Source organism: Phaseolus vulgaris, chromosome 8 (genome assembly GCF_000499845.2).
Source record: "Phaseolus vulgaris cultivar G19833 chromosome 8, P. vulgaris v2.0, whole genome shotgun sequence".
Lineage (NCBI taxonomy): Eukaryota > Viridiplantae > Streptophyta > Magnoliopsida > Fabales > Fabaceae > Phaseolus > Phaseolus vulgaris.
The window spans coordinates 36,273,680-36,295,700 of record NC_023752.2 but is presented as its reverse complement, the minus strand read 5'-3'; the positions used below and the strand labels follow the sequence as shown (position 1 = coordinate 36,295,700).

The following is a 22,021-nucleotide window of genomic DNA, read 5'->3' as shown; positions in this document are numbered from 1 at the left end:
GGCAAAGCCTTGTATTTTGGTTGATGATGGTGCTTTAGTCCTTGTATATGGGTTGAGGTACCCCTGAAGTACCTCTTTTATTTTATTATATTCTTTGCTGATCAAAAAAAAAATGTGGCAAAGCCTTCTTTACCATTTGTAAAAATACCTAGTTTTAGTGGGAAAGGTGATCCCAATTAGGGTTTACTTTTTTTTATCTATTTTTTAACTATATACGGATAATTTATGGTGGAAAATATCATTTTTAAACATTTGAATAATTCCATATACATATTTATTTATTTTTATTTTAATAGAATGTAACGAGAGTAACGGGCTAATATTCTGGCAATAAAAAACTGGTTAAATTGATATATTAAACAGACATATTAGAATGAAAAGTTAAGTACCATGTGAAGTTGATAACATTTATTCCTTGTCTAAAATAAAATAAATAAATAAAACTAAACAGAGCCAAAGAGATGAAAATAAAACCAACCTTATGTTTCACTGCACCAGCCTAACAATTGTTTTCTTTCATCTGTTGGCTCACTTTCTGTCCAATTCCTCCACTTGTTCTCAAATGTGTATATATATATATATATATATATATATATATATATATATATATATATATATTTAAGTAACTACTTAAACTAATGGGTCAATTCCTAAACCCTTGCTTAAGGCAAGGAAGAACCAGGTTTGCATTCAACTACCAGAAATAAACTAGTCATAAATATGATATCCAAGAATTTATAGAGTTGTTAGTGGGACAGATTATTACAGTTAACCTTGGCTACAGGGTTGGGTATTATTATAAAGGTTGTGTCATAGTCATTCTTTTTCACTTGTAGCCCCATTTATTGCACTTGTCTTTTGCTTTCTTTTCCACTCTCACTGGAAATGCTCTTTTTCTCCTATACTCTTTGTTGTTGCTTATCTAGTTGTCATTGTATTTGCGGGTTTTTCTCATCTTGTCCTGCAAGTAACTAGGGTTTTCCGTTTTCTCTCTGAACTCTCACATCCAATAGTGAATTCCCAAGACTTCTATCCCGGTGCTTGTAGACTTCTTTTTCACTGGCATTATTAAAGAATAGATCTTGAAAGACCCTTCTGCAAGAGAGAAAAACAAAGGTATTCATCTAAATTACAATATCGTTTGTTCAATTAAACCTAGCTAGCTGTACAAGGTATAGTTTTTCCAATTATATGTTCCTTTTTCTTCTTTCTGATTGGTGTTTGCCTAATAAATTTACGTTCTAAGGCTTGATCCAGGTATTGGTTTTTGGAAATTTTTGAAAGGAATGAAATTCTGGGTGTGCATGATATCCTACTGAAAGAGTTGAAAATTGAGAAAACTTCCACACGTCATATCCACCAATAAGCTGAAAAGATTCCTGGTAGGTGTACCTTTCTTTTAGCCTCTCCAACTGAAAAACACAGAAGGCTAGACCTAAGGAGAGACGAGGAGAGACAGGGAGAGAAATTCAGGGAAGAAATTTATTAGTCTGAGATGAGGAAATCAAAGACACCACAATTAATAATACTGTCGTCTCACATGTAGAAATAAGGGTTCTGGGTAGTGTAGTCAGAAAATCTATAAATAGGGCCTCCTCTTTTCGTTTTTTCCAATCCACTAATTCAATAGTGGACTTTGATTCAACATAAAGACGGCTTCGGGCTAAAAAGTAAGAGAAGATAGAACAGTAGCAGAAAATGTTATTACCAAAAAAGGAAGTACCGGGATGTGCTTTAGGCAAGTAAAGTCTCCCTAACCCTAGTTTTTTACATGTTCAAGGAAGTCTAGAGATTAAACTTTGATTCTATACCATCACTTTCCAACTAATTAAGCCCGTGTTAGCTATTTGATTATTTTCAAAAAATGGATATTTAAGTCTGTTGCTAATTTTCTTTATATAACATATATACCTTTATTTTCTCCTATTCATGAGATGCATAATCACAGGATACTTTCTTTCTTTTACAGTATATATTCAAAATGTAATCAATTATTTTGTGCTGTATTTTGATTTTTCATGTTAGCTTAAACGTTTTTTACTAATGAGTTAGAGTACTTTTGTACTTACTCTCTTTAATGAAGTTTCTTGTTTCTGATATAAGAAAGACTACAATAATCAATCATAATTAAGTTTACTGCAAATTTGAGATTTTGTATATTTTCTTTAATCGGAAATATAATAAATATAAATGGAAGTATATGAAAAAAAAGATACTTATAAGTTGATTCCAAATCTGAGACTTTGTATATAATTAAATTGTTATTTGTTTTTGCAATATTTGGTAATTGCAGTGAAGATCATGGCCTCTTCTAGTTACTCTAACTCTCCCTGTGCTGCCTGCAAGTTTTTGAGAAGGAAATGCATGCCAGATTGCATTTTTGCTCCATATTTCCCACCAGAAGAGCCTCAAAAGTTTGCCAATGTTCACAAGATATTTGGTGCCAGCAACGTGAGTAAACTCCTGAATGAAGTCCAACCCCATCAAAGGGAGGATGCAGTGAATTCTCTGGCCTATGAAGCTGAAGCACGGATAAAAGATCCAGTTTATGGTTGTGTTGGAGCAATTTCAGTACTCCAAAGACAAGTAATTAGGCTCCAAAAGGAACTTGATGCCACAAACGCTGATTTGATCCGCTATACCTGCAATGAAATTCCCACTCAAGATGGGAGAAGAATGGGTGAAGGGGGAGGTTCCTCTCTAGGTCAATCTCCTGGTTATTACTACCCTTCTCCTTGGAACAATGATCCACTTGGGGATGGTTATCACAGAGGTGACAATAATATGTGATTTTCAACCTACTTATAGTATAAAATTCCTATTAGTTAACGAGTTCTATCCCTCTAGGGTTTCTTATATTGTATAGTATTTATTAAGATGAAGGGGTGGTATATAGTCATAGCCTGGTTCTAAGGGGCGCATATCAATAAAATATTCTATGTTATTGTAAGGGTGCCGTTGATATTTCATAAAATGTGTCTCTTGTTATAAATGTAACTGAAACTACTACTTCTCTGCAGTTTCATAAGTCAAAATTTCGGTTCATAATAAAACTCAATTTCTGCTGATATCGTAGAAAGGAAGCCATTTTTTTACAGTTCTTTTTCAATTCATACAAACTTAATCTGACCTTGCAATTTTAGTAATTGACTTTGCAGGTGTCACTAAAAAATAATATATATATATACATATATATATATATATGTTTTATAATATTTTGCCCTACGTTTTATATTATCTAACTATAAGATATTCTTTTGTTGTTGATAAAAAAATGTGACAAATAAGTCATTCTTAGAAACATTCAGGCAATCGCCATAGAAATAGTACTACAAAACTTAATGCTGGATAAAAATATATAAAGTTTCTTAACATCGAAACGGAAAAAAATGATAAGAATGTTTTACTATTTCGGAATCATGTTACTACACATACTAATTATGTATATTCTCAGCTTTGAGACCACTAAATTCCCACTATATTTTACCTTTTCTCTTGATAAGAAACCTAACTAATAAATATACCCGAAATGGCCCCCACGTAGCAATTCAAACCGACTATCATAATAAATTGTGAGAATTTGGTGGTTAAAAGGAATCATATTGGTCTTTTTTTCTTAGCCATTAGAAAAATTATTTTTATTCCAACGTTAATATGAAACTAGGTAGTATGATAAATCAATATTTAAATTTTACGAAAAAAAGTTATATCTGGAATTTGTATCCAAATAGCATCTCGGAAAAGAAAATAAAAATAGGGTGAAAAAAAAAGTAATTAGTTTAATCTTCCAAGAATGAAAACATATAGCACTAGTTGGAACCTACCTTGTCGAGCATGTATGAACTCCCTCTTCCTATGTACTACTCACTTAGATATTACTACATATAAAATTTGTAGTTGCATGAGAAGTGGAGAACGCCATAATCTGAAAATGGCCTTCCCAAATACCCAGCTTCACTAAAATGTAATGGGTTACCTATGATGTTCAATTATCTATTTATAAGGTGTGTGTATATATAGCCTAATAATGGCATCCCATGCAAATCGGCATAAAGAGAAGACAGATTACCTCTTATCCCGGTGTGCTTCACTTTTTTCATCATAACTTAAAAGCCTTATTAATGAGAAGAAATGGAAGAGGGATATGACACATTTTGTTCAAAGTGTGCAAGATATTAAGTCTCAAAATTCTTTACTGCTACTTTCCCTGCTAATATTGTATAAGTTGGTCAAAGGATATGACATTTTGTATGTGCATTTTGATTCTTTGGTTTGCTTCCCAAAATTATGAAAAAAGAGAATATATTATTTGTGATGTTTCCGTGATTGCATTTCCATGTCCTCTCTTCATTACAACATTATCATTGTGATGAGTATCAAGTATAAGTGGTACTGGTACTGGTGCCTAGGGATGGAGGATTCACACGAAAGAGATTGTTCTGTTCAACGGCATGTGATAAGGGTACATTCAACCTTTTTAGACAAGTAGTGTGCATGGTGCGGATATAACGGGGCATTTTCTTCGCCCCCTTCTCTCACGCTCAGCCATGTGAATATTATACTTATTGCTCATTCCTCTCCTTTCATCCCTAACCCTTTTCATTAATCTGCTACATATCTCACATAACACAGTTATTTCAACCATTCTTCTGCTTTTATATTTCTCCATCACTTTAAAACCTCATTTCGGTTTAGTAACCTTCAATTCATAGGTAGCACAAACTAAACAATTTACATTTATTCACTAACATTACCTTTTTTTTGAAAATTTGTTATGTTAGACATCACTTCACTAACATTAATTTCAACAAATATATATCTGGATTATGTTCTATGATGCCAATGTAATGTGATAAGCATAATCTTATCATTTAAGAATTGAGGTTAGTAATAATTTATAAGTTTTAATCTATCAAGATGTATTTTCTAGACAAAAAAATGGTAACAAAATTATCAAATTTTAAATTAGATGATATTTTAGATGTAACAAGCATAGGAATCAAGATAGTATACCTTATAAGGTAATTTTTTTTAAAAGAGAACATTTTATAGAATGATTCCTTAATGTGTCAGCAAATTTCATATCAGTAACATTCAATAAAAACAAAACAAGAAACAAAGATACAGATTCACTTTCATTGTTGCTTTTACCGTATCTTTATTATTAACCTTTGCGATTTACTTTGTGGCTAACAAATTTTTATTAATGACTTGCCAACCTTGAGTGGTAAACATTAAGTTGTCCGTACATATATTACTTATACGATGATTTAATCAAAAGAAGGGCATTGGTACTGAAATGGAAGAACATAATATAAGTGTAAATCCCTTACATTATTATATGTTGAATTTGTTATATTTCACGAGTAATAAAACTGACTTCGTTTAATAACATTTCATCAAAACATAATACAGACCAATAATAAAAAAAAACTACTATCATTCAATAATAAATAATTAAGTTTAATTATTTATATAATATTTATTCTAAACATATTCTAATTTTTTTAATACAAATAAAATAAGTCAGTTAATTTTTTTTATAATAAGTCAGTTAATTTTTTCATGTTAGGTATCATTATGCAACTTGACATCTAAGTTAGGCTGACATTATCGACAATCATCTGCCATCACATAAAAAAAATATTATTAAAAAAAGAAAAAAGAACAAAAATACAAAAAATATGAGGGACTAAACCAAAACTCATTTGTTAACAAAAACGATACATAGGTAAACTATAAATATTCATAAAGAATTCTAAGAACAAACTAGATGAAAATCTATTATACCGATGAAATGATTCTCTATGAATAAATCTTAAATTAGTCTTACACACATTCCCTTCACGAAAAATATGAGTAACCCTAAACCTAATTTTCTCAAAGTAATTAAGGCAAGTAGTCTATTGATTACGAAGCATCCACAAAACATTAGTCTCAGTAGTAAACGCAACACAAACCAAGGCAGAATCACATTCAAGTCATACATTAATAAGTCACATCTTTTGAGTTTCATCTATAACATGTATAACTCCATAAAACTCAACAATCATAGTAGTCTGGACTTCGAGAAATGCAGAGAAAGCACCAATAAACTCCCTCATACTCCCACGGAAAATACCTCCACAAGTAGCATGACCAGGATATATCCCCTAGCAGCCCCGTCAGTGTTAATTTTAATCCAGCCTGGTGAAGGGAACTCCTATCTAACAAGAAGAGACAAAGAACTTTAATAGTGTGAGTATTAATACCAAAATACCTAATCACATTGAAATCTAACATATCATTCTTCATTGAAGCTTTAGACGAATTTCCCACTAGACAAGTTAAATCTTTAATTACTGAAATATCCCTAGAAACATCAATCTTATCCCGAAATCTAGCATAATTCCTCATACGCCATGTCATCAAAATAGAAAAGGTTATCACATCAAGCTTAATCAATTTAACCAAAGGACTACCATCACTGTTAATAAAGAAAGAAGACCATCTTTATTAGAGAAATAAGAAGTAAGAAAAATCTGTTGAACTCAACTCCAAATATGCAAAGCATTACAACATTTAAAAAATAAATGTTGAATAGATTTCTCGTGCTTTTTCACAAAGCGTACATATATAACATATATGCAAATCTTTATTCTTAATATGATGATACGTAGTTTCCAAACCATCAAGAGAGGAAAAATGATTTTGTAGGACCAACGTATCATTATCGGGGAGTAGTGCTTTAACATCCCTAAGTAATTTAGCCTTTTGAGGAGAGGTATGACACGACGGATATGGTACAACAACAGTAGGAAAGACCCCCACATGATGACGATCAATAGGAGTCTTAACTAGTGTTTTAGCATCGCCAAGTGATTTAGCCTTCCGATGAGAGGTATAATGCAACGGAGATGGTACAACCACAGCAGCAGACCTCTACATGATGACCATCAATAGAAGTCGTAACTGAATCTACTACAAGTTGTGACTCTGAGCCCTTGGCTTGCATAACAACTGGTGAATTCCTTACCATCCTCGATTCTGAAACCCTAAATGTATTAGAAGTGGTACTGAACAACTCTTGCCTGGGTGAGGACCTATCATGATCCAAGGCATCCTCGAAAGGAGGCATATATGAAAAATCATCCTCTCCCCATCTGTTTTATCATAAGCAAGGTGAACTAAGAGTGGCCATGCATTAGTCCCGCCAGGAGCATCAGTTGTCAAATTACCAATAGGGCCTTCCACGAGCTTCGGCTGCGAATCTTTCTTCCAATACTCTTTATGTTGTTTAGGAACCGCAATATGTTGAGGTCCAGGAACATGACCCTGATCATGAATCACGCGACACTGAGCAAGCTCATGCCCAATCATCTTACAGTGAGAGCAAAATATAGGGAGTCATTCATATTCCACGTCAGCTACAAAAGCAAAGTGTGAACGTTCAACCATGAGGTGATTGGGAAGAGGGGACAACATATCAATATCCATCAACACTCTAGCAAACAAACCCCTTTTCTTTCTCATGGTATGATTATTCAAAGACAAAAGAGTATTGATGCCTATGATCATCCATAAAACAAGCCCATGGGATGAGGAAACCTGTAGAGCCCTCTTTCATTCTCAAAGGTTAACAAGTTGTCAACCAGCCCACCCGAACCGCCACCGTCCCACTAGTCGCACCACCGTCGTGCACCTGCTGCACCAGAGCAGGCACAAAAGGTGACAACTTATATTGTGTGCAATGCGTTGACACCACCACCAACAACACCCACACACATTTCTTTATAAAAATCTTGACTTTACCATAAGTTAGATATGGCTACATGAAAAAGGAGACATTTTTTTTGTATGCAATGCCATGACATCCCCGCCAACAGCACCCACACACGTTTCTTGATAAAAATCTTGACTTTACCACAAATGTTGATAAAAATCGTGACTTTACCACAAATTTTGATAAAAATCTTGACTTTACCACAAATTTTGATAAAAATCTCGACTTTACCACAAATTAGAACTGGCTACATAAAAAGGTGGCAACTTTAGAATTTCCAAGAAGAAATTTAAGGAAATAATACACCTTGAATGTAGACGTAGAGAGTCGTCGCGTCACCACCAGCGTCTCGGCAGACTGCTGCATCGCCACTGACCAGCACCCACAACCCTTACGTCACAACCGTCCACCACCAAGCTGGAGAATGAACGACCACCCACAAAAACTCTAGCCACACCAAAAACCCTTCCAGGGTAGAGAGAACAAAGCTTAAGCAAAATGTACTCTTACTTCAAATTTAACATTTGTTAGGATTGATCATAAAAATTAACTTCTCTTTCTCTTAGCATTAGACTAGAGAGAATGCAAAGTAATTCAAAAATGAACTTCATTCCTCTTACATGTGAGAGTTTATTTCGAGTTTATTTCGATATGTCTAATTCTTTCAGGTTTCTTAAAAGTTAAAATCTAGAATAGTTTAAATACATATTTCTTTTTTCTTTTATAAGTACTAGAAACTCAACAAAATTATAACAAAACTCCAACATAAAAAAAAAATATATCTACAATCATGTTTGTGAAAATTTGTTTAAAATAAATTTAACTAAACTTGTTGCTAATAATATATCCATTTTTAAAGCTTATATTATATACTTCGGCAGGTATGTTTCATAATCTTTCCTTTCTTAAAAAACTACAGTATGATCCCCTGATACAGAGGGGAGAGTTTTTAGGCTTTGCTCAATTATTTGAGATGAGATAAATGTGAGGGTTTGGTAAATGCTTAAAACAAATTAAGCAAGATGCATACACTTTTTGCTATTGTTTTAAATAAGAAAAGGGAAAATGATTGACGTCAACTTTTACTGTGAATTAAAGAGAAAGCGGTAAATGCATACTCAAAACCTTTTAGTTTTGCACATGTCTCAAAACTGCATTGATTTAAATTAGGGAACAAGAAGAGAAAGTTAAGCTTTATGCATCGCCTTTGAAGAATTATACTTGTCCTTTCCCTTCAACAACTTGATCTCCCTTGACCCAACGGAACTATCATCACAATGTGCTCCTGTCTCATTTACATTAGAAAAATTATCTGTTTTCAGATTTAATTTAACTCTTAAAAAATAGATTAAGAGAGAAATATGTGTATAAATAATTCTTAATTTCTATTTATAATTTATATGAAACTTTTGTTTTTGTTATTTTTTTTATCTTATTTAAACTTAACTAAATCTTATAAAACTTATTTATAAAAAATGAAGTTTGCGCATTGAGAAATTATATATTTATGAACGATCTTGTTCTACATAACTCTAATATTGTATTAAGAAGTAAACTTTAAATTTAACTTAATCTTATAAAATTAATTTTAAGATAAAACTTATACTCATTTATATAGATAAAATTTCTTTATTTATATGAGAAGTCAAATTTCTTCATCTAATTAATATAAGACGTCAAACATTTTCATCTTTAATGTTCATTATGTTCTCAACTATTAAAATGAGATTTTAGAGGAAGAATCATTTCACACCTCGTATCTCGTGATCCTCTCATGTTCTAGAAATTGTATGGGTTGTTAGGATCTGTTTCCTCTTTGTCCACACTGTAAATTAAAGTGTGTATTAAGTAGAATTGGTGGTAGAGATAGAGGGGGAGAGAAATTAGGTGAAGAGTTGGGAGAGAGAGGGAGTAGAGAACTAAAGAATAGGCAACATATTGACATGGAAAAGATACCAAATGTTTCCCTTTGTCATGCAAAACTGAGCACGCGTACTGATCAACATTTCCATAATAGGTTATTTTAGTACGTGTATGATTAAGCTTGCTTCGGGGAAATTGTTTTCTTATCACCTTCTTAAAAGCAAATTATTCTTTCTTTTCAATTAATTCCAACGATTCAATAATTTCTAATACTGCACATATTTTATACTAAATTCTAATTAAATTGACAATTTTAAATCTTTTGCTAGATATGTCCCGTTGAATATTACTCTCACATAATTGAGTTTATGAGTATGAAATGTACTTAAGGCTTTTATTTCAAAATTTACATGATGTTGGACAAAAATATTGTAATTGTAAATCAATAATGAGATTTGAAAACTGAGTTATGTTATATTATAGTTGCGAATCACAGAAAATCCAAGGGATTGTTCATTGGGCGACAAAATGTGTGGAAATGATGCTCATTCACTCTGAAAACTAATGGGTCACCCTTAACCGCCCAAGATCGCTTCTATCCCAAAAGTTATATCACAATACTTGGTCACTTTAGTTTGATTGATTGATGAGACAAATGACATGCCCAAAATTAAAGCCCAATGAACTCACGCACATGCCAGGTGAGCAAAAAAGTCTTTATTCCTGGCTCATTGATTCAATTCCAATAAATTCATTTTGTACTTTTGAGAGCAGGAAATTTGTTCTTCCTAAAACTATGATTACCATTACATCTACCTTGCTCATGTATACAATTTTTATATGCCTTCTTATTTGGGATGGATTTTTTATATTTAGAATGATTCCGAGAGAATTTCAATGAAAACTGAGAAATTTTCATTTAATGGAAAGATTATAATACGGAAACAACACGAATGAATACGGAAATGGGAATGAGAAGGAAGCAAAAATTAGAGAAAAATTCAATATTATATATATGTAAAACATAATTATTTATTTTTAAGAAGAAATGTTCGGATAATAAAGACATAAATATTTTGTTTGAAAGACAATACAATATTATCAAACTTTTTTACACGTATAATAAATATTGTTGTGTTCAAACGATACACGTATAATTTTAAACTAATATTGTATTTCTAAAAAATATTAATATTGGTTTTCTTAGTTTACTAAGAATATTTATATAGTAGAATATTTATAAAGGCTTATGTTAAATAAGTGATTTCTTTATAACTCTTGATTTGGATGCACAAAATATCCACTACATTCGTATCTAGAAGAGATTTGCTAAAGTTGCAAGTTAAAGTCGACATAAAATGATACCTTTGTCACCAACCTCTTGACACAAACAACTTCCCAGTTCATGCAACTGTTTGCCTTTATGATGTAGACTTTTATCATGAATTGGTGCAAAAGACTATCAAAGGAAGATAAACATTATTAGTTATCAAGGACGATAAGGATTGTTAGTTATTAAGGACGTTGTGTAAAGAAAAAATGTATTAAATATAAATAAGTATATTCAAGCTCCACAAACAAAGAAAAGTCATCAAAAAAATTGAAGTTGATAAATGGATATAGACGATCTCTCAATGCCTATCTTCTTCTAGCGCCTATATAAATCCTACCATCAAGAAGTAGAAAGCCAGAGCATGCCGCTAAGATAAAAAAGCATCCCTCAAAGCTTCAAAAGAATGATCAAAGCATAGATGTTGCTATTCTTATGGATAAAAAATAGATTATATTGTTCATTCAAGCACCAAAAAGAGAGAGTGCTTGCCCTTTCTAAACGTCAAAAGAAATAATCCCTTCCTAAAGTGAAAGAATATTTGAAGTAGGAGAGAAAGCTTTCATTTGTGTATTCATCGTTATACGCAATCCTCCCTTGTGATCACACCCAATGATCTATTGATCATTGAAACACCAAACCCTATGATCTTGGCCAAAAGTGGTTGTTTGGAAAATAATAATCAAGGGAGTAGCCAAAATTTGTTGTTTTGCAAATAATACTCAAGGGAGTAGCCAGGAGTATCTAGGTGCCCAAATAATACTCGTTAAGCTAGGAGTGGCATGAGAAAGAATACTTATTAAGTAAAGAGTAACTTGAGAAAGAATTCTCGTTAAGCTAGGTGTGGCTTGGGAAAGAATAGTCCTTGAGCCAAGAGTGGCTTAGGAAATAATACTTGTTAAGCCAAGAATGACTTAGACAAGAATACTCAAAGGGTTAGCCAGGAGTAACTTGGACAAGAATACTCAAGGGGTTAGTCAGAAATGGCTACGAGCTCAAAGAATGCTCTAGCGTACTTTACAACATTAGTCTACCTAGTTGAACTACACTTGTTGGTCAAAAACTGGATGTAGTTTTTTGTGATAGATGAACCAATATAAATTGTTCTATGTATTCTCTCTCTCTCTCTCTCCCTTATCTCCTTTATAATGCATGTACTAACCCAAGAAGGAGAGTTAGTGATACAACCCACCTCGACAAACAAATGACTAAGGAAACAACAAACACTTCACAATTAAGTCAGTCATCTCAGCATCCAAGGCAAGGCCCCACCAAACTTCAGAAGGACCTCAGCAGAAGAAGAACTGGGCATAGGCCAGAGCATCAAATGTTATTTCTTCTGGTCTTTTTAAAAGACAAGTTTATATAAATAAATTAGGCTCACCTTGGGGGTCCAAATAGAAGAATAATCTAGAGTAGGGTGTGCTTAGTAATTTGAGTAGGGTGTGCTTAGTAAATTGGGTTTGTGTCAAGCCCACCTTTCATGACATGTGCACCTAGGTTTATGGTTTCTTTGACCTACCTTCTAGAAGGTTTCTCACAAATGACACCCCTACCCCTCTCACTCTTGCTTCCCAAGTCACTCTCTCCTATATAAAGGGTGTCTTGCCTCATGTATTTTTACAATGGAAATTGAATAAAAAAGAAACTCTGCTAGGGTGATTAGTGAGCTTTGTCTCCTAAAGTTCTTGGGTCTTATCTTGAGTGTAGTGCACCTCAAGTGACGGCTCCTCACCACTCATCTTGGAACCATTCACCATTCCAAATGGCGTGATTCTTTGCTCCATTTTCCAGAAGCTTTCTTCATCTCTTCATCTTTTTTCCTTTCTTATTTGCGCCATTTCCATTCCTTTTTATGTCCTTGGGTTCTTCCATCTTGTTTCTTTCCATTATATATTTTTATTTCCGCACCTCATCTTCTTTGGGTTTCTCACCATAATTGTTAATTCAAAAAATCCTAAACAAAGTGCAACGCATAAATGTGCAATCCTAAAATCAAGTCACATAAGTTAGTGTAAGAATATATAATAAAAATGTTTTATCAAAGAGTTTATAAAACTAAGTATTTATTTTGTATCTATATTGATTGGTCATATGCAACAATTATGATTTGATTAGTTTTTTATGTAAAAAAAAATAAATTAATCAATTGATTTAGATTAGTTGAAAAATCTACATCTGATGTAACTATTTAGACTAAAATAACTGAGGATAAAATAAGCTTTTAAATATGTCCATCTTACTATTTTGTGAGATTATGAAGATACACGTTATGTTTTTTATAAGATCAAACCTGTTGAAAAAATGTTTATGAAAATATATATTTCTAAGTCTATCTTTTTCAACAAATCAGTTTAAGTAAAATTTGCTTGAGGTGTAATTTATCAGACTTGAGAAGCACAATCTAATCGTTAGTCAGATATATAAAAAAACTTCAGTGGAGTTAACTACAAATGAAAGAGTAATAGTCTGATTGCTTCATAAACTCAAACATTGTTTGAACAACTTTAATTAAACGATATTTACGAAAAGTTTTTAAATTTAATTAAATCGCAATTCAACCCTATCCTTTTACTATTTTCTATTTTTTAAAATTAGTATTAGAACTAGTCTCTAAATGGTTGACACCTCACAACAACTAGAGGAAATGATTCAACACAGTAAGGTAAAAAACAATAGATTATAGATGAAAGGATATCATCCACTAAAAATAAAGAAAATCAGGACGCGTAATGTAAACTTGTTCAAAAGGATAAAGAAGATACATTTTAATGACAATTAGATATGAAGAAACATCAAACAGGATACAACAGGTGAAAGCCATCCTTCTATCATGGATAATGATCGTAAATCTAAAGGAAACCAAGGATCTTAAAGATTCTTAGGAAATGAATTATCTCATGATACACATATTGAACTAAAAGAACATGAAGATTAGCAAGGTAACCTTCCATGGAACAAGTAAAACTAATATTTCATTTATTACTTTGATATTTCTTCTTAAGAATTATGTTTTCCTATGAAACTTAAGCACGTTGTTTACCTTATGGTTAGTTTAGTTTATTATCATGATCAATCTACTCAAAGGAAGAAAAGACTCCATTCTTCTTGTTTTGAAGAAGAACCTATAAGAGAGTGTGATGATGAAGATAAGATCAAATTTCTCTTCAAATAGAATGTTCATGTTATCTTAGTTTGAACCTTGTACGGGTCGGACGTGCTCGGGTCTTCAATCCAAGCACTTAAGTGTAGTAGCTCGGCTAGACATGTCCATGTCAGAAATACCTAGCTCGGCCTGGGGCAAGTATGAGCCCAATAACATGTCATGAGGTCAGCGCATATAATTACCAGTCCATATTGAAAAGATAGTTAAAAGCAAAACACATGGTGAATAATTGAAGTAGTTAAGCGTATATATATTTTCGATGTAAATAAAATTCGTTAGGAATAATATTGCATTGTACCCGAAAACTAAAGGTGCACACATTAACGAAATATTCTTGTTGTTGAGATTATATTCTTGTTGCTGAAATTATATTCTTGTTGTTGAAATCATATTTTGGTTGATGAAATTGTTGAAAGAACGTTTATAAAAAGGGTTTAAGACCCTGAGTAAAGGTATGTTTTTCTGAGGACTCTACACTTATACAGATGTTATTCAGATAATCGTAGTTTGAATGCTCTCACTGACTTGATCGTCGGAGTGCGATCAATAGGTGGGACCCCTTTCATCACAAAGCACTAGCATCTCGGTTCAATAATACCAAGCAAAGTCGCTTCAAATCGGAGCCTACCTCCAAGTCCGATTGTTCTTGCCGGTTGACCTGCTCGCCGGTTGACCTGCTCGCCGGTTGACTCTAATGACAAGCTCTAGCTCCGTCCGTCTCTTCTAGAATTTGTACTGCGTCTTGTTGCACTGAAATGTTGCTCCGTTGAAACAGATGAGGCTCTACCTATTGATTGCACTCCGACGATCAAGTCAGTATAGGGCTTATAAGAAACAAGAAGTAGTAAGTTTCAATCTTAGAAACAACATACCTTAACCTGGGGTCTCAAGCCCCCTTTTATAACTTATCTCTTGTAACAACTTTCTATCACGAGAATATAATCTCAATTGAAAGCATACTCAACAGGAAAATATTATGCTCAAGGGCACACCCTCACAGTGTTGTAGCAAAATGGAAACTTTCCTTCATGTAGTGCATAAAATAATAACATAATAACCACCAGGGTACCAACTCATGTACCAGCATTAGGGGTCCAATCTATTTACGTAGCTATCCTCAGCGTGGCGTTACACTCCTCTCTTAAATACATGCAACCTAACCTTTATGTGCCCTGACACACAAGGGCTTAGGTTTAAAAGAAAATATTTACTTAAGCTAGACCCCCTACGCACTAAGCACACCCTAGGTCCAAAACTACCCTTCGCTAGCCGCCTAGGCCTCATGCACAAAGGGTTATACGAAAAAGGAACTAACACAAACATCTAGGTCCTAATCACATGGCCCACCAACTTGGCCCAAGAGCCGAGCTGACCTGCCTATGGCAAGTGTTGAGGTTCGACCATCGAGTGCTGAGCTCTGAGCACTCTGGTCCAGTACACAAGCCCCCGGGCTCGAGCTGAGCTTGCTTCAGCGAAAAGGCTACTTGCTCGCCCTTGGTGGCTTAAGTGTCTTATGGGTAGTGGCGTGTGTGGCGCGATGCACGAAGCGTTTTTGAGAGGACATCTCACCATACTCCATCTTGAGCGTACACGTGGCCCTCATCAATGGCTGCAAAGCATTATCGCTTACCCTTTCCAACATCTAAACCTTTCAACACTTCACATTGTTTCATTTCTCCCCTACGAAGCCCTCACGCCTCTTCTCTAACTCTTTGCACCTTCTTCCTTAACCTGGGAAATCTCCTCGCCTCCCCTCGCCTTTTGAATCAAGGTACCTCCTTCAACTCATGACTATGTACTCACATCACCTGATGGTTTTATTATGATCATATTACCCGTTCTGGGACTGCTCTGTATTCATTTTGTTTGACAATATTGATTGTTATCTCTGTTTAGCATCGTCATTTTTCTTGAATATGAAATGCGTGTTGCCTTCATTGCCTGAATGTGTGTTTGTATTTTCTTGTTTATTTTTGTTTTAGATACTCTGTTGTGATGGATTACCGAACCATGTACCCCTGGGCTCCTGAGAAACTCTTAGAGGAAACATTCATACACACCTCCTCTAAGAAGATAGTTCTTTATATGAAAAGCGAACGTCCCAAAAAGTGTATCTTGGGTGATAGGGGTCTTAAGTTAGTGCCATGCAGGGAGTACGAACCCGTTTGTTGCGACGAGTTCTCGGACCCTGATGGTCCTTTTTGTTATTTCTACACCACTGTCTTTAAGAAAGTTCTCTTTCGTTTACCCTTGTACAATTTTTGAAAAAAAGCTTCTTACTAAAATCAACGTCACCCTAACCCAGCCACATCCAAATAACGGGACGTTTGTTCGGGGTTTTTCCATCCTTTGTACCCATTTCGGCCATCTGCCATCTGTGGAGGTCTTTCTGTATTTCTTTGAGGCCAAACACTTGGGCCGCCAATTGTGGGTTTCTTTCAACGGGGTGGCTGGGAGAGCATTGCTATCGCTCTTCCAATAATCTTATAAGGGTTTCAAGGGTAAATTTTTGAAAATTCACTACAACAAGAGGGACCTAACTCTTATAGAAGGGTTCCTTTTGTACTGGACCCAAAAACCAAACTTCCAAGGTATGCCTGGAGGACATGCCATAGTGGGACCAGAAAGTGTGTCTCTTCTTCTCTAGTTTGAAGGTGGTTTTTAATACAACCTCCCTCATAAGCAAAGAGTTCTCCCAATGGGACTAAAACATATGTTGGTATCTTTTCTTCCTTTACTCTTACTGATGCTGACTTATGCATTTCTTTGCTGAACTTCCCTTGTTTTTCTTGCAGACAACATGTTGGGTAAGATCAATAAGAAAGACTTGGCAGCTAGAGCCAAGAAGATGAAGGCAGCTGCCCAAGCTCTCCTTGCCGAAGACCTGAAGCTCAAGGCTGTTGTTGAGGTTGCTCCTACTGACAAAGAGAAGACCTATTATGGGTCGGTCTTCAAAAAGATACGAAAGGCCACCACTGAACCCTCCGAACACTCCGTCTCAGATGGGTGTGCACCTTCACCCCAGGCTCCTCCACCAAGCCCACCTCCTCCTCACGACATGGTGGTGGTGTAGGACAAGCTCTCTAGAGGGAGGACTGTGGGATCCTAACTTGGATGCCCCTTCCTTCCTCGAGAAGATCCTACTGCCCACCAAGGCCAAGGAAAAGTTGGAGAGCCTAGAGGAAGATCACTTGGTGGAGCAGGCTGTGAGGCAACTGGGGAAGGCCTTAACTGCAAACTGCTTAGCCATTTCCAAGCTGAAAGGGTGGAAAGATCAGCCAAGGAGGAATCCCACAAGGTCGCCGAACTCTCGCAGCAAGTTGGGGGTCTCAAGCAAGAAATGACCAAACTTCACAAAGAGCTTCAGCGATCTCAAAAAGAAGCTAAGGCTCTTCTGATTGAAAAGTCCATGGAGGCCTTAAAATTATCCAACAAGAACATGGAGCTTCAAGCTGAGATGGAGAGGTTTAAGGAAGAGCTGGCCAAGAAGGATGAGGAGCTAGAATCTTGATATCTTCTATGGCCAGTTGTTTTTAAAGCTATGTTTTTTCCATGTTTGTCCTCATTTTCTAGAACAAACAATCTGTTCATTTCCAATTCATGTTCCCTTAGCTTACCAAACAAGAAAGCTGTTGTCATGGATGTTAGATTCTTTATTTAGAAATGGCAGTAACCTTTGGCTGCCAAGACCTGCCAAGACACTTTAAAATCTTTAAGTTCAGCTCCTCTTTGTCAAAACTTTTTCCAAGACTCATTAGGTGATTCACAATGTGAGAAAAACATTTCTGCACATCAGAAATTGTTTCCCCTTTCTGCATCTTGAACAATTCATATTCTTGGATGAGAGCATGCTTTCCTGCCCTTTTCACATCATTGGTTCCCACAAGTGTGACCTCAAGAATATAGTATGTACGAAGAAGATAGAAAGAAGGTGTTTTTTTCATTCTCTTGTGTGTATTTACCTCACTTCATGTATAGAAATATTTACAAGTGTAGGGAGACTTTCTCTCTCCAAATTAGAAGCTAATTAGGTAGGTATCCACTAATCATATTATTAAATTAATTACATATAATTGTTTACAATATTGTATAATATCGTACAATATTGCATACAATAATTGTGTATAATTTGATAATTATTATTTCCTTAATACTCCTCCTCAAGTTGGTAGGGGAAGATCGTGAACCCCTAACTTGTGTCGTAGCGTCAAAAAGTGTTCCTTCTTCAGTGCCTTCGTAGAAATATCTGGTCGCAATTCCTTTAGAGAAGCATACTTCTTCTTGCTTCTTATATTTATACTCTTTTCAAAAAGCATTATCAACTGAAATTATGTCCGGGGCATGGATTTCATATCTGTAGTACTGTGTTTGAGTCCTACATGGAAGACGTGGGAGGAGTTCGTTTCCAATATTCATTACAACTTTTATGCTTGATTTAGATGGACACCGGTTGTAATCCAGAGGCTGACTTCTACTATTAATAGATTTTGACAAGTTATAATAGTCAGAATTTGGCGTACTTCCTTTAGGCCAAGCCTTGAATCCATTTCTAAAAATTTCTCTATAATCTCTTGTGTCAAAAACGATACACCTTCACATTAATACCATATTTCCTATAACGAACTCTGAACACTTTTCCCTCCTCTTCGTTGTTATCCTTGATTTTTTTTCCACTATTTTATCGCTTTTTTCAAATTTTTAGGACTCATATGCACTTGAAATTGTGATATACATCCTTTTGTTTCATTCTTTTTTTGAACAGATTGACATTTTGTAACTAATCCCGCAAAAGATAATTACAAAAAAATCATTAAAAAATATTGCATATAAATTATAAGCTAATTAGGTAGGTATCCACTAATCATGGGATTCTATCATTATTAAATCAATTGCATATAATTGCATACAATATTGCATACAATAATTGCGTATAATTTGATAATTATTATTTCCTTAATACTCACCCTCAAGTTGGTAGGGGAAAATCATGAATCCCAACTTGTGTAAAAAACTATTCCTTGCCCAGTGTATTCGCAAAAACATCTGCTCCCAATTCCTTTAGGAAAGCATACTTCTTCTTACTTCTTATATTTATACCTGTTCTCGAACTAGGTTGGGGACTAGGAGAACTATTGTCTTCGGATGTCACTCGGTCGGTCGTATCTTACTTACTCCTTCGGTCTTCCTCGCTGAATGACTCCTCAGGCGGGTGGGGTACCTGCAGATGGCACTCCAACGCTCAAGTCAGTGGGGTATCGTATTCGGCTGGTTAGAATACTGTAGATAATGACGTACATTCTTCCTTGGAATGCGTGATATTTATATTACCTTGATGGGCCCTCGCTGTTGGGCCGGATTAGGGGGTTGTTTAGCGATTAGGGTTGGATTAGGTCGTTTCCTAACCATAGGTTAACCTTTGCTAATTGGGTCAACCTTTGACTTGAGCACTCCATGTCGGTCGGCCACGTGCGGCACGTGGTCAACCTCGTACCTTGGAGTATGGTCTTGACACATGGGTTGACCGGGTCAATAGACCGGTCGGCCATCCTAGTACAGTTCTGAATAATGGAAAAGAAAATCTAGGAAAGTTTGATGAAAAAGCTTATCATGGAATCTTTATTGGTTATTCCTTAAATAGTCATGCATATAGGATCTACAACAAGAGGCTCATGACTGTAGAAGAATCTGTTCATCTAGTATTTGATGAAGTTGATCACAAAAGCATTCAAGTCTCAAAGAACAACACAGAAGAGGATGAGCAGAACATTAATCTGGAGAAGCTGGACTGTTGTGCAGAAAAACAACCGGTTGATTCATCGAAACAACCGATTGAAATTCTACAGTAGAGTGAGCTACCTAAAGAATGGAGAATACCAAGAGATCTGTCAGTGGAGAACATCATTGGGCAGATAAAGGAGGGTGTTTCTACACGTAGCTCTATCTCAAACTTCTGCAGGCACACTACTTTTGTCTTTCAAGTTGAACCAAAGTCTATTGAAGAAGCTCTTAAAGATGAAAAATGGGTGGAAGTTATGCATGAAGAGATGAATTAGTTTGTTAGGAATGATGTGTGGTTTCTGGTTTCCAAGACAGCTGAGATGAACATCATTGGATCTAAATGGGTTTTCAGAAACAAGCTTGATGAGGTTGGAGTAATTACGAGGAACAAGGCAAGGCTAGTTGCCAAATGATACAATCAAGAGGAAGGGATTGACTATGGAGAAACCTTTGCCCCAGTTGCAAGATTGGAAGTTGTGAGGTTGCTGCTGGCTTTTGCTTGTATGAGTGGATTCAAACTCTTTCAAATGGATGTGAAGAGTGCTTTTCTCAATGGCTTTATCAATGAAGAAGTGTATGTTGAGCAACCACCGGGTTTTGAAGATCATCAACATCCTAATCATGTTTTTAAGTTGAAAAAGGCATTGTATGGTTTTAAGCAAGCTCCAAGGCAGTGGTATGAGAGGCTTAGCAATTTCCTTTTGTCACATGGTTATGAAAGAGGAATGATTGACAAAACTCTCTTCATCAAGAAGTCAAATTCTGAAATTATCTTAGTACAAATCTATGTTAATGACATCATCTTTGGTGCTACCCAAGATAGTTTGTGTGAAGAATTTGTGGCAGCTATGCAAGGTGAGTTTGAAATGTCTATGATGGGGGAGCTTTCTTTCTTTCTTGGATTGCAGGTCAAGCAAACAAAGGATGGAATCTTTCTATGCCAATCAAAATATTGCAAAGAAATTCTCAAGAAATTTGAAATGGAAAGTTGCAAGGAAGCAAGCACACCCATGCTTTCAAGTTGTTATATGGATGCAGATGCTGCTGGAAAAGCCTCATCTCTTGGCATAGTAAGAAGCAAGCTTGTGTAGCTCTTTCTACTGCAGTGTTGTTGGAAGCTGTTGTACACAAATACTTTGGCTTAAACAGCAACTTGCAGATTTTGGATTGAAGATCAGCAAGGTTCCTTTGCTTTGTGACAACAGAAGTGCTATAAATCTCACAAAAATCATATTCAACATTCAAGAACTAAGCACATTGAGATTCGTCATCACTTCATACGAGATCATGTGAACAATGGAGACTATGATGTGAAATTCATTGAAACAAAACTGCAACTAGCTGATATATTCACAAAACCTCTACCAAAAGAAAGGTTTTTCTTCTTAAGAAATGAGTTAGGCATTCTTGACTCTCAAAATCTCTCTTAAACTGTTTTTTAATTCTATTTGTGAAGACAAATAGGGGGAGAAGTGGTTGGTTTTTGTGTTGTTTGCTCTCTATAATATGTTTCAAATTGTTAAATCTCTCCAATTTCAGAAATTGGAATTGTTTTCTGCTTCTGCTGATAGAGACAACCGATTGAATCGAGGAAACAACCGGTTGTTTGTCTGATACAGTGCTTAGTGAATTACTTTTCTAACCTGCTACCATAGATGTTGTATATTGCTTAAACTTTGTTTTGCAGGAACTGCTTCAGATTCAAACAAGTCCAACATAAGCAATCAGGGATTTGTCTTCATCAAATAGGGGGAGATTGTTGGATCAAGAGTGATCAAAGGCTTAGAAGAATCCAAATCCAAGTGTTTGATGCAAAGCTGAAGTTGCTGCTGTGTTTAGGATAGAATTTGGGTAGTTTATCTGTGTAATCCACTCTTTGTTGAATCTAAAGCTAAAGTGTTTTTAAATCTTTTAAGATTAAAGTGTTTCTCAAACTAAGTGAAAAACAACCGGTTGTTTTGTCGAAACAATCGATTGTTTTACTCTTAGGTGTTTTTGAAAAGGTTGAAAACTGTTTTGGTTGGTTAACTTGCTGTCAAACCAAAACAATCGATTGTTTCGTGCTTTCAATTGATTGTTTGTTTGAAAATCCTAACAGAATTTTGTTTTGTTAGTTGAGTGT

At 35.1% G+C, this 22,021-nt stretch overlaps 1 protein-coding gene across 5 annotated transcripts; it reads left to right on the top strand.

Annotated features, from left to right (window-relative positions):
* The first annotated feature begins 884 nt into the window (after positions 1–884).
* Positions 885–3,068, top strand: LOC137826609 (LOB domain-containing protein 25-like). Of its 5 annotated transcripts, none has more exons than XM_068632640.1 (3): positions 1,118–1,172; positions 1,258–1,382; positions 2,294–3,068. In XM_068632640.1, the coding sequence occupies exon 3, from the start codon at positions 2,302–2,304 to the stop codon at positions 2,788–2,790; it is 489 nt and encodes a 162-aa protein (XP_068488741.1). In that variant the 5' UTR covers positions 1,118–1,172; positions 1,258–1,382; positions 2,294–2,301; the 3' UTR covers positions 2,791–3,068. The 5 variants fall into 5 exon arrangements, with proteins under 5 accessions (XP_068488743.1, XP_068488742.1, XP_068488741.1 ...); XM_068632638.1 differs by having other exon boundaries at positions 1,121–1,172; positions 1,258–1,738; XM_068632642.1 differs by lacking the exons at positions 1,118–1,172; positions 1,258–1,382 and adding an exon at positions 885–1,116.
* The last annotated feature ends 18,953 nt before the right edge of the window (positions 3,069–22,021 follow it).